Source organism: Equus przewalskii, chromosome 9, assembly GCF_037783145.1.
Source record: "Equus przewalskii isolate Varuska chromosome 9, EquPr2, whole genome shotgun sequence".
NCBI lineage: Eukaryota > Metazoa > Chordata > Mammalia > Perissodactyla > Equidae > Equus > Equus przewalskii.
The window spans coordinates 11139018-11151805 of record NC_091839.1 but is presented as its reverse complement, the minus strand read 5'-3'; the positions used below and the strand labels follow the sequence as shown (position 1 = coordinate 11151805).

The 12788-nt window shown below is 52.3% G+C and overlaps 1 protein-coding gene across 2 annotated transcripts in view; it reads right to left on the bottom strand.

Annotated features, from left to right (window-relative positions):
* The window catches only part of ITPKC (inositol-trisphosphate 3-kinase C), a 16401-nt gene extending 3613 nt beyond the window's left edge, over positions 1-12788 (bottom strand). Inside the window, exons 1-5 of one of the 2 annotated variants that reach the window (XM_070557820.1) lie at positions 11541-12788; positions 7217-7316; positions 4888-5101; positions 3234-3438; positions 408-509 (exon numbers count right to left, since the gene is read on the bottom strand). In XM_070557820.1, coding sequence (XP_070413921.1) covers positions 408-509; positions 3234-3438; positions 4888-5101; positions 7217-7316; positions 11541-12644 — 1725 coding nt within the window. In that variant the 5' untranslated portion in view covers positions 12645-12788. The remainder of the gene's footprint in view (positions 1-407; positions 510-3233; positions 3439-4887; positions 5102-7216; positions 7317-11540) is intronic. The other variant, XM_008541471.2, reaches the window with a different exon arrangement.

The following is a 12788-nucleotide window of genomic DNA, read 5'->3' as shown; positions in this document are numbered from 1 at the left end:
TTTGCTCCCGTTTAATCTAGGCTTGGTCAGAGGACTTGCTTTGGCCAATAGAACATGGCAGAAATGATGGTGGCCATTCTGAGCCTAGCCATCAGGGGGCCTTGCGTTTTCACTTGTTCTCTTGGCCACCTGCTTCCACACTAAGAACAAGCCCAGGCTAGCCTGCTGGATCATGAGAGACATGTGGCCAAGTCATGAGCCGAGACAGCGAGCTAGCCACCAGACATGTGAGCAGGACTATCCTAGACCAGCCAGGCCTAGCCAAGCCCCTAGGTGACCAAAGATGGTGGGCAATACCAGCCAGTATCAGCCAACCTCAGCCCAAAGTAAAAGCCCATTGACTTGGGAGCAACCATGATGGTGGTGGTCCCAAGCTGCTAAGTTTGAGGCATGGGTGACCCACTCACCAGGAGTCCATGGTTCCCATCCACAAAGTCCTCCAGCACCTTTGTCACCTGCTCCACCTCCTGCGTCTTCTTGAAGTTGGTGTTGCAGGTCCCATTGGCTTTCTGCAGGGCAAGGGGTGAAGGCACAGTGTCATGCCTTCTCCTTCCCATGCCCAATGCCAGCAGCCACCAGCACCTCCTGGGGCCATCGCCCTGCCTCCACGCTTACTTGCTGTTCAGGGGAAGTCAGCCCAACTGCTCAGCCCAGCTCAACTGAGCCGAAGTCACACTTCTGAGCAACCAGTCCTTCCAGCTCTCACCTTGAACCCCCTGGTTGAGCCAGTCTAGCCAAGTGGGCTTTGAATCATGACTCTGCCACTTCCTAGTTGGGCAGCTTGAAACAAGTCACTTCACCTGTCTCAGCCTCAGTTTCCTCATCTGGAAAGTGGGAACTGTGCTGGTACCCACTTGCTAAAGCTGTGTAAGAATTAGAGGAGACCGGATGTGTAGGATGCATAGCACAGTGCCTGGCACATAGTAAGGAAGCACTTGATAAAGGAGACCAATGCTACTTTTTATATCTGAGAGGGGCACAGAGAAGCCACCTGAGTCATTCTGCCATTCTGTGCCAGGTACCGTGTGGGCATTGGTAACATGGAGGTAACAGGATAGACATAGTCAGATGAGGGAGGCAGATATTGAATAAGATCATCACAAAAGGAGATAAGCATAATGAAGCAGTGGCAGGCTCAGTGGCGCAGCAGTTAAGTACCCATGTTCCGCTTCGGAGGCCTGGGGTTCGCCAGTTCAAATCCTGGGTACAGACATGGCACCGCTTGCCAAGCCATGCTGTGGTAGGCATCCCACGTATAAAGTAGAGGAAGGTGGGCACGGATGTTAGCTCAGGGCCAGTCTTCCTCAGCAAAAAGAGGAGGATTGGCAGCAGTTAGCTTAGGGCTAATCTTCCTCCAAAAAAAAAAGAATGAAGGAGTATAGGGAGCTATGAGCCAGCCCCGGTGGTCTAGTGGTTAAGATTCGGCGCTCTCACCACTGTGGCCTGGGTTCATTTCCTGGTCAGGGAACCACACCACCCATCTGTCTGGCGGTTGTCAGACTGTGGCAGCTGTGTGTTGCTGTGATGCTGAAAGCTATGCCACCAGTATTTCAAATACCAGCAGGGTCACCGATGGTGGACAGGCTTCAGTGGAGCTCCCAGACTATGACAGGCTAGGAAAAGGACCTGGCCACCCACTTCCGAAAAAATTGGCCATGAAAACTCTATCAATAGCAGCAAAGCATTGACTGATACAATGCCAGAAGGTGAGAAGATGGTCCAAAAAGACCGGGCAGGGTTCCACTCTGCTGTCCACAGGATTGCCAGGAGTCAGAATTTACTCAACGGTACTAACAACAACAACAGGAAGCTATGAGGAGGTAGAGAGGGGGCCCTGATCTAGTAGGACGGAAATCAAAGAGGGCTTCCTGGAGGAAGTAAAATTTAAAAGGAGACAGGAAAATGACTGGGAGTCAATCAGGGGAACAGTAGAGGGAAGATAAGTCCAGACAGAGGGAACAGCATGTGCAGAGGCCAAGTGGCACGAGACAGTGGGACCCCTTCAAGGAAATGAAAGTGCATCACTGTGGCCTGAGGTAAACGGAGGAAGAGAGGGATGAGAGATGAGACTAGACCCCGGAGGGCCCTCGAGGCCAGGGAACTTCTCCTGAGGATACTAGGGGGTCATGGAAGGGTCTTGAACAGGAGAATGACACTGTCAGATTTGCAACCTGGAAGGATGGCTCAGGTGAGGCCGTGGGGAAAGAGGCACTCTCACTGGCGGCATGCACAGTGGTACGACACCCATGAAAGGAGTTTGGCAATCTCTAACCGAATTCCCAATGCGTTTAGTCTTTGACCCAGTAGTCCTGCTCTGGGAATCCAGTCTACAGCTAAACCCACACATTTACAATATGTCTTATGTACAAAGTGACTCACTGATGCATTGTTTGTAATGGCAAAAATGGGAACCACCCAGGTGGCCATCTATAGGGGACTGTGGCACATCCACAAAAGGCTATTCCGCAGCTATGGAAAAAAAAAAAAAAAGGAAAGAAAGAAAGAGGAAACTTTCTATGGAATGATGGGGGAAATTCTCCAGGACGTTGCCAGTGTGTGTAGTGCACCACCTTTGGTGTAAGAGAGGGAGGGAAAGTTAGGATATGCAATTGCATTTGTTGGTATCTGCAGGAAGAAATATAAGAAACTGATAAAGGGCTCCCCATGAGCAGGTGAGGGGTGCAGAGCTGGAATGAGAAGGACAGCTGCAGGGCTGGGAGAGAAAATTCTCCTGTATACCTTTTTATAATATCATTTGACTTTTGAACTGTGTGAACGCCTATTCAAACAATTAGACTTAATTTACCAAAGAAAAAGAAGAAAACTTTCTCCATAAGGTGGGAGGGGGGTAAAAGGACCCCTCCAACTGCTGTGTGGGACAGTGGATCAGAGGGGGTAGGACCACAGCCCGGGAGCTTAGGGAGGCTGGGGCAGGAGAAGGCAGGGCCAGACTAGGACAGGGCCACAGGGAGGGGAGAAGATGGAATCAAGAGATGCTCAGACACATGGATACACTAAACTTGGTCATGATGGGTGTGGGGGTGAGAGAGAAGCAGGACGCCACTCCCCATCCCCCCACCCCACCTCAGTCTTTTCATCGTCTGCAGTCTCCTGCTCTCTCTCCTGGTCTTGCTTTTTTCCAGCCTTCCCTGAAACCCACGTTCTCCCAGAAGCCCTGCCTCAGATCTAGTTCCCAGCCCTCTAGCGACAGGCCAGCAGCTCCTGGCTCTCACCTTGATGCCCTCGATCCGGAAGCCCAGGGTGGAGGTGGAGCTCACGGTCTCCCTCCACTGCATGTAGCGGGGCTTGGTGACTGCCCCCTGGGCGTGCTCCTCAGGGGTGGGGGCCCCGGGGTCCACGGCCACCATCTTCTCATACATGTCCTTCCGGGGCCGGGGCCTTTCTCGCGCCTTCACCAGCTCCTCCTCCAGGTAGGTCCTGGGACACAGAGGACATGACGAAGGAAATTATGGAGAACAAAGGTGGTGGACTTACACTCCCTGGTATCGAAGGATGTTATAAAACTACCGTGTGGCACAAGAACAGACAAATAGATCGATGGACCAGAACAGAGTCCACAGACAGACGCACACGTGTATATTCACCCAATTTATGACAAAGAAGCCACTGCAATTCAGCGGGGAAAGGCAAGTCTTTTCAATAAATGGTGCTGGGTATACAACTGTGTACTGGGGGGCTTTGGGGAGGAAAAAGGAAAAAAATAAAAAATCTTAAAAAAATAAAATAAAATAAATAAATGGTGCTGGGTCAATAGGATCTCCATATGGGAAAAAAAATGAACCTCAATCCCTACCTCAAATAAAAATTAATTCTAGATGGACTGCAGATCTAAATGGGAAAGTTAAAACAATAAAGCTTGAAGATGAAAACATAGGAGATCTTCATGATGTTGGAGTGCACAGATTTCTTAAACATAAAGCTCCTAACCATAATGAAAAAAATTGACAAACTAGACTAAATTCAAAGTACTTCAGGGGCCGGCCCAGTGGCACAGCAGTTAAGGGCGCACGTTCCCCTTCTCAGCAGCCTGGGGTTCACCGGTTCAGATCCTGGGTGCGGACATGGCACTGCCTGGCACGCCATGCTGTGGCAGGTGTCCCATGTAAAAAGTAGAGGAAGATGGGCATGGATGTTAGCTCAGGGCCAGTCTTCCTCAGCAAAAAGAGGATTGGCAGTAGTTAGCTCAGGACTAATCTTCCTCAAAAAAAAAAAGCACTTCTGTTTATCAAAAGACACTATTAAGAGAGTGAAATGGGAGAGTTGGACAATGTGTGTGTGTCTCCAACAAAGGATTATTATTAGGGGGGGGGGGAAGATTGTCACTGAGCCAATATCTGTGCCAATCTTCCTCTATTTTGTATGTGGGATGCCACCACAGCATGGCTTGATGAGTGGTGTGTATGTCTGCACCTGGGATCTGAACCTATGCACTCTGGGCCGCCAAAGCAGACCACGCAAACTTAACCGCTACGCCACTGGGCCAGCCCCTCCAACAAAGGATTTGTATCTAGAATATATAAAGAATTACATATCAAAAAGAAAAAGAGAGACAGCACAATAGAAAAATGGGCAAAATATTCAAATAAGTACTTTTCCAAAGAGGATTTCCAAACGGTCAATCAACATTCAACTTCTTTGGTCATCAGAGAAATAGAAGTGAAAACCATAATGAGACACTCAGCAGAACGGTTAAAATTAATAAAACAGATAATACCCAGTGTTGCTGACAAGATAGAACAACCAGAATTCTTATACACTGCCGGTGGGAATGTACGCAGGTACCACTTTGAAGATTGACTTGGCACTGTCTTCAAAAATGCCCACCACCGCCCTCCACCTCTGCCTCCTGGCTATTCCTGACCCCACCTGCTGCCCATCTTGCAGTCCATGATGGAGGGGCCCTCGAAGTCTGCCAGGAGATCTTCCATCTGGTTGAAGGCCTGGCCGTCCCGCTGCACTGTGCCATAGTAGGCAGGCACGAAAGGCCGCAGGGGGTCGCTCATCAGCTGCTCCAGACTGTGCTGCTCACACTGACAGAAACGCTTTAGAATCCGACCGTCCTCTCCTGCCTGGAAGTTCCCTATGAGCAGCACAGTCAATGAGAGGGTCAGAAACTGGATCAGCAAGAGAATCCCCCCATCTCCCATATGCATCAGATCTTGGCCACCATCGTCTTGCCTAACCCTTCTGCCATGTTTTCTCTCTCTCCCTGCAACTATCAAGATCTGGGCCAGGGGTGGTGAGGGAAGGGCCTATTTCTGCTCTTTGTTGAAACAAAGTCCTCTTCACAACAGACTGTGTCCTCATTTGTTTTCTAATTTTGGATTGTGAGCTCAGGATCAACTGTGGGAATTTTCGTGAGATCTGAGTTGAGAGCCTGACTCTCCAGAGCAGATGTGCATTTGCCTCTGCCTGGAGCCCCAAAGTGCTGACCGCTGAAGCCTATTTAGGTTCATTTACAAATCTGGCATTTCCTAGCCCAAGCAGATAGCTAATATAGATTAGACTTACAAATTCTTATTGAAGCAGATTGTATTTTCAGATTATATTTTCCCAAGATGGCTGCAACAATAGCTCCTGTCCCACACACACTTCTAGAATTTCCCCACTCCATCAAGAAGTACAGTGTAATTCTGCCCTTGACTCTGGCAGGGCTTATGGCAGAAGCAACACTGTGTGACTTCGGAGCCTACGTCATAAACAGACATGCAGGTTCCACTTTATTAGCAGAGGTGCTAGCCCTTGCAGTCCTGAGCTGCCACATAAGAAATCTGGCTACTCGAGGCCACCATACTGTGAGGAAGCCCAAGCAACTATGCAGAGAAGCCACATATAGGCTTTCCAGCCAGCTGCCCCCAGTGAGACCCAGCCAACAGCCAGTATCAATCACCAGGTGTGTGAGCGAATGAACCTCCAAAATTTCCAGATTGCAGCCTTCGAGCTGTCCTAGCTGAGTTCCCAGATATCACGGAGCAGGAACAAGCCATCCTTGCCATGCCCTGCCTGAATTCCCGACCCAAAACCTGTCAGTGTAATAAAATGGTTGTTTTATTCCATTGCGTTTTTTTTTTCTTTTTCCTCCCAAAGCCCCCCAGTACATAGTTGTATATTCTAGCTGCGGGTCCTTCTAGTTCTGCTGTGTGGGACGCCGCCTCAGCATGGCTTGATGAATGCTGCAGGTCCGCAACCGGAATCTGAACTGGCGAAACCCTGGGCTGCTGAAGCGGAATGCGCGAACTTAACCGCTTGGCCATGGGGCCGGCCCCCATGAAGTCTTTTTTTCAACCACTTTTTTTTTAAGTTTCAAGTTTTCTATTTTTTGTTTTTGTAAACTCAGCCATAGTAACTAGAACACATATAGACGACAGGCCTGAGTTTACAGTTTCAGGGGGCCCTGCCTTTCCTCTGACTCAGATCTAAGGATGAACAAGGCAGATAAGTTCCCTTCTTGTCTCCCTTTGGTGGTGGGATCAGTTTGTCTAGTCCAGCCCATTGCCCATTTTTGTAAATAAAGTTTTATTGGGACACAGACACCCTCATATGTTTACGTATCACCTATGGCTGCTTTCACGCTGCAACAGCAGAGTTGACTAGCTGATTTATCATCTAGCCCTTTACAAAAAGTGCTATATGCTGGGTGTGGTGCTACTATGTGCTGGAGACACTGTGCTGGATCCTGGGAAAAACCATTACAGCTGCTGTTTACTGGGGGCCCACCCTGCTCTGGACACAGGGCGAGGACAAGGAATGATAATTTCCATTTATGAGGGGCCTGTCTCTCAATCTTGATGTACGTTTTGATTTTTTTAACCCTTCAGTTAACCCTGCCGGGGAGACACAATTATCTCCATATTACAGATGAGGAAACTGAGGCCCAGCGAGGGAAAGTAACTTGCCCAGGGTCACCCACAAATAAAGAGCAGACCTAGGATTTGAGCCCAGGCCCATTTGTCCCCAAAGTTGAGGACTTTCTCCCCGACACCAGGATAACAGGAAACAGCCCTCAGCCCTGATGTATGAATGGGCCAGCCCAGGTCTAAGCACTTCCCATAGGAGCCCCACGAGGTGCACCCTGTCACCAAGCCCACTGTACAGATGGGGAAACTAAACTCCAGAGAGCAGCTCTGTAGCTCTTTCCTCAGCCCAGGCGTCTGCCCAGCGCTGTGTGCCCCCCGCCCCGCCCCCCGGCTCTCACCAGCGTGTCCGGACAGCTGGACCCAAGGGTAGTGTTTTCGAAAGGAGACCACGAAGGGTGAATACTTCAGGACCGTCTTCAGCTTCTTCCACGGTTTGTTCTGTGTGGGGCAGAGCAGGGTGGGGTCAAGGCCAAGGAGGGAAGGGGATGGGGGTGCTGCCATGAGAGGGAACCAAGGTGGACCTGGGGTCCTGCCAGGGCCAGGGGACTTCCTGGGATCAGTGCTCCCAAACTCGTGGGGGTGAGCGAAGCCCACTTACTTCAGCAATCACAGGATCCCCTAAAGGTGTCAGCAAAGGTGGGGAAGAATCTGTTCACGTCTGTCTGTCTCTGTCATCACTTTCTCCGTATCTGTGTCTCTCTGTCCTTCTCGATTGAGTAAAGATAGGCTAGATTTGTTCCAGTGACCAGCAACCCCCAAATCTTCCCCCAACACACACACACCAAAAACCTGGAAGCCTCATCTCTGTCCCCGAACCAAGTCAGACCTTCTGTGGAAAACGATCGAGACAGAGGTTGACGGATGGAGCCGAACCAGAGACAGAAATAGAGGCAGAGGACAAAGTGACGACAGAGACAGAGAGACAGGGACAAAGAGGGACGACAGCAGTCATGAGAGCTGCTCACCAAATCCCTCCAGCCCTGCCTCCTACGGGAACATCCCTGCCCTCCTGAACTTTGGTTACTGACTTGCTCTGGCCAATGAAATGTGAGCACGAGTGTCCCTTCTGGGTGGAAGCCTTAAAGCCAGTGCACAACTCCCCATGTTCTTTTCCGTCCAGTAGAAAGGGGTAGAAAGAGAAATGGAGGCTTCCTCAGCCTGGGCCCTGAGTGAAGACAGCCTGGAGCAGAGGCCCCCACCCACCACTGACCCACAGTCGACGTGAAACATGAACAAAAACAATCCTTCGTTGTTCCAAGTCACTAAGATGGGGCTTGTTTGTTACTACAGCAAACCCTGGCCTATCCTAACTAATACAAAGACAGCTAGTTACCAAAAGACAAAGAAAGAAGTATAGGAAGACAGGTAGACACAGATACAAAGGAATGACAGAGAAAGAAAAAGACAGAAGCAGAGAAAGACAGAGAGAGAGCTCGACAGAAAACAATGACATAGTTGTATCATGTTGACTCAAACAAGAGCTTCCTGAGACCAGGTTAGTCTCTGACTCACAAGTACGTTCACATGCGTACACACACACACACATACAAATACATTCTCTGCTCCAAGCACATAGCAGGCCCTTAGCAAGTACTGGCAGAATGAGCTGTCTCCAGAGAAGGAATCTGTGAGGCTCGTGCCCACCCCCCGACTACCTTGGGTCCAAGGCCATGTTCTCTCCCAGCCCCTCAGAACCCAGCTACCTAGCAGACACCTAACTGACGGTGGGAAGGTCAAACAGAGTCAGGAGGCTGGACTACAGGATTCAGGAAGGGCTCTTCTCTACCCCCTCCAGCTGCCAGCTATGGGGAGGAGGTGATTAATAAAGGTTCCTGTTTACTAAGCACCTGGAACATTCCAGGCACAATGACAAAGACTTAGTGTGACATAACCTACTTAATCCTCAAAACACAACCCCAGGAGGATGGTTGACTATGTTACAGAGGAGGAAATAGAGGTTCAGAGGGGTGAAGTCACTTGCCTAAATCACACAGCACAGTGCTGGGGTTCTACCACTGGTCTGACCCCACTGCCCTGGGCTCACCCACTACGGCGTTGCTGGACTGCAAGCTCCTGAGGGCAGGGACTGGGGATGTTATGGTTACGACTGGGTCTCCAGCTCACAGCCTGGCACACAATGGGTGCTCCAAAAATGTTGCTTGGATTGAAGGAGGATAGTTGAAATTGTCTTTTTTTAATCCTAAGCAGATTCAATATCTTCTCTCCCTTTTTTCTTAGATCTGATGGTTAACATGGGCTTTCTCAGATGGTTTCATGATGGACTCAGCTCACACGTCCCCTCCTCCAGGGAACCCTCTCTGATACCCAAGGTCTGGCCAGTCACCTCTGGACTCCCATAACCCTTTGGGCTTCCTGCATCCCAGCCCTGACCACTCTGAGCTGTCGCTGCCTGGTGATGGGTCTGCCTCCTCCACTGGCCTGGAAGCTCCATGAGGGCAGTGTCTCGGTCGCTGCTGTGTCCCCAGCAAAGCCAACAAATAGTAGGGGCTCAGGGACTGTCTGTGGTCTGATTAGGAGAACAGGATGGATGTGAGAAGGAAGGAAGTGGGGAGGAAAGGAACAAAGTAGCTGGGCCTTCAATGTCAGATGGGATTTCAAAATGAAGCGAGAAGGAAGCAGGGGTATTCTGGGCAGCAGGAACAGCTTAAGCAACAAGAGGAGGCAGGATGGTGGCAGCGTGTTCGAGGAACAGTGTGTACTTCGCTTTGTTGCGGCAGAGGGGGTCAGGAGGGGAGAAGGGAAGCTGAACGTGGGAAGGAGCCCGGAGACAGGAAGCCCTGAACACAGGACTGAACTCCTGATGGCTATCGGGAAGGCCCTTGGGAGCCATGGAAGGCACTGGAGCGGGGAAGTTCAAAAGTTGATCAGAGCTGGGCCATGGAGGCAGATTCCCACATTCCAGAAGGATGAGGAGAAACGGGAGACAGGGAGGCCTGGGAGGAAAGCAAGTTAGGGACCAATTCACCCACCGCAGGCATTAATATGACTGGGTTTTAAACTCAGCCAGAATTGAGTTAGGATCCTGGCTCTGACCAGATACGGCCAACCCTGAGCAAGTACCCTCGCCTCTCTATCCCTCATTTTCCCCTCTGTAAAATGGAGATAATAATAATCCCAAACTCATAGTCTTGTTCTAAGGCTTCAAAGAGTTAACACACAGAAAGCACTTAGAAAAGTGCCTGGTCAGGACCGGCCCGGTGCAGCAGTTAAGTTCGTACATTCCGCTTCTGCGGCCCAGGGTTCACCAGTTCAGATCCCAGGTGTGGACATGGCACCGCTTGGCAAAAGCCATGCTGTGGTAGGGTCCCACATATAAAGTAGAGGAAGATGGGCATGGATGTTAGCTCAGGGCCAGTCTTCCTCAGCAAAAAGAGGAGGATCGGCAGCAGTTAGCTGAGGGCTAATCTTCCTCACAAAAAAGAAAAGAAAAGTGCCTGGTATTCATTAAGGGTTTGAATCTCAGCTCTGTGTCTTGCAAGGTGTGTGACCTTGGACAAGCATCTTGACCTCTATGGGCCTCAGATTCCTCATCTGTAAAATGGGGATAATGACAGTATCTGCCTCTGTGAGGACGTAATGCATTAAGACAAGCAAAGAGCTTAGCACAGGCTGAGTGCTAACTGCTATTATTATTAGATCTCTATTTCTTTCACCCACTTCCAGCTCAGCTGTGCTGAGATGCCAAGGAGGTGAGAGAGGAGGCTGAGGGAACGGCAATGGCAGAAAGCCCCAGAGGGTCAGCTCCTTTGCTGGGGCGCAGGCAGGCTGAGGCACGTCTGTCTCTCATAGCTGTGGCCACATGTGTGAGCATGTTCCTAAGGCATGTGGGGTGAGGGGGGCTCAGGGCAGACTCCAGCCAGGGGCCCCAGACTCTGGGAGGACCCAGCGGGCAGACGCGCATGAGCCTCTCTCACCTGGTCCTCCCTCCCTGAACCTGCCCTGCCGGCCCTCCTGATTCACCGGGGAGAACCGCACCCAAGCTGGGGGTGAGGGCAGAGGATGTAAACAAGTCTGCAGGGGGCCCCCTGGGAGCTGGGGGACAGCGGGGAGACCAGAGCATCCCTGGCTAGCCTGGGGATCCCTTAGCGTTTGGGGTTCACACAGCCCTTTGCGAATCGGATACAGCCTGGGGGCTCGCTCTCTACAAAAGTGCATGGGTTCTAAGGAGGGCTGAAGGTTGACAACCTCTTAAAGCAGCCACAGGCCCCAGACTAAGAAATCTGGGGTGGAAAGTGCACCCTTTCCGACTCCCTATACTGGTGCTCTTCCGATTTGGGGGTCACAGACTCTCCAGAGGATCTGACAGAAGTCACAGACCCTTGCTGCAAAAATCTCTGGGTATACACACAGAATCACACAAGCGTACAATTTCAGGGGGTCCTGGGCGCCATGAAGTCGGCCAGTGGCCGTCCATTTTAGACCCCAGGACTGGAGGCAGTGGGTGAGAGGGAAGGAGAGAATTAGGAGGAGGGTGCCTGGAGTGGATTAGTAACCCCATCTGTCAGAGGGAGGAGGTCTGTGGATGAAAGAGGTACCTGGAGATGAAATTGCTGGTAGGTGCTAGAAAACTTCTCAAAGCAAAGGCAGGGGCATTAGGGGTCCGAGGGGATGTGGCTCAAGGGCAGGATGGGTCCCACTCACCCCAGACCTGTCCTCGGGGTCGCTGGCATCTCCGCCCCCAGCCACCACGTCATCCTCAGATTCGTCGAAAGAGGAGGCAGAGGAGAAGCCGCCACTGCCCCCCTCCAGCCGGGTGGGGGGTCCCACGGGCTGAGCCTCAGGCTCAGGGGTTTCAGGAGTGATGATGAGGCGGGGCACAGGGGTCAGGGAGCTACTCTCCAGGTGAGAGTACAGGTGAGTCACCAACTCCCCATGCTCTGGTTCCTCTAATGAGTCATCTTGGTTGGGCTCCCCCAAAAGGCAATCTGTCCAAGACTCTGTCTGGGGTCCATGAGTATCTTGCATCTGGGGACCATGAGCGCCAGGCTGTGTCCAGGCTGTTTCAGTATCTTGTTGTATCTGGGAGCCATCAGTGTGAGGTTCCGTCCAGGGGCCTTCAGTATCCTGTTGTGTCCTGGAGCCATCAGTGTACAATTCTTTCCAGGAGCCATCAGCGCTTGGCTCTGTTGAGGGACAGCCCCTCTCTGGCTGAGTCCATAGGCTGGACCTGTTCTGGTGGGTCCAGAGATTGGTGCAAGGCTTGGCCCTCTCTAGCTGGGTCGGTGACCCGTGTATTTGTAGCTCTGTCCAGGGCCCGTCAACCCCTGGCTCTGTCCAGAGGCGAGCCCGCTCTGGCTGAGGCTGGAGGCCGGACCTGTGTGGATTAGTCCAAAAGCCATCTGTCCTAGTCTCAGTCCAAGGACCAGCTGTCTCCAGCTCTGACCCGCGGCTGCTCCTTTCTAGATGTGTCCGGAGGCTGGACCTGTCTGGCTCCGTCTTTCGACTGGGCCGCTCCGTCTCTGCTCCGAAGCCAGCTGCTTTAGGCTCAGCCTGTCCGTCGGTCCCCGGCTCAGGCCCGAGGCCGGCCCTCTCGGGCTCGATGTGAAGGCTGGACTCCTCGGTCCGGGTCCGGGGCCCGCCCCCCTCCGGCCGCCCCGCCGGGCCCCCTGCGCCGGGCCCAGGTCGCTGCTGCCCCGGCTGCCGCCGCCGCCCCCCTCGCGGCGCCTCCAGCCCCATGCGGGCCGCCCCCGGCAGCGCCCCGGCCTCCGCCTCGCTCAGGCTCCCTCGGCACGGGCAGCGCCGCATGCCCGCTCCCTTGGTTCGGGCTTCGGCCTGACCCGGCGCCTCCTGCCCCTTTAAACCCCGCGAGGGGTGTGGCTGGGGAGCCCCGACTCCCGGGTTCCGGCCCGCGGAGCTCCAGCCCGCCCGGCCACGCAGGGGTTAACCGAT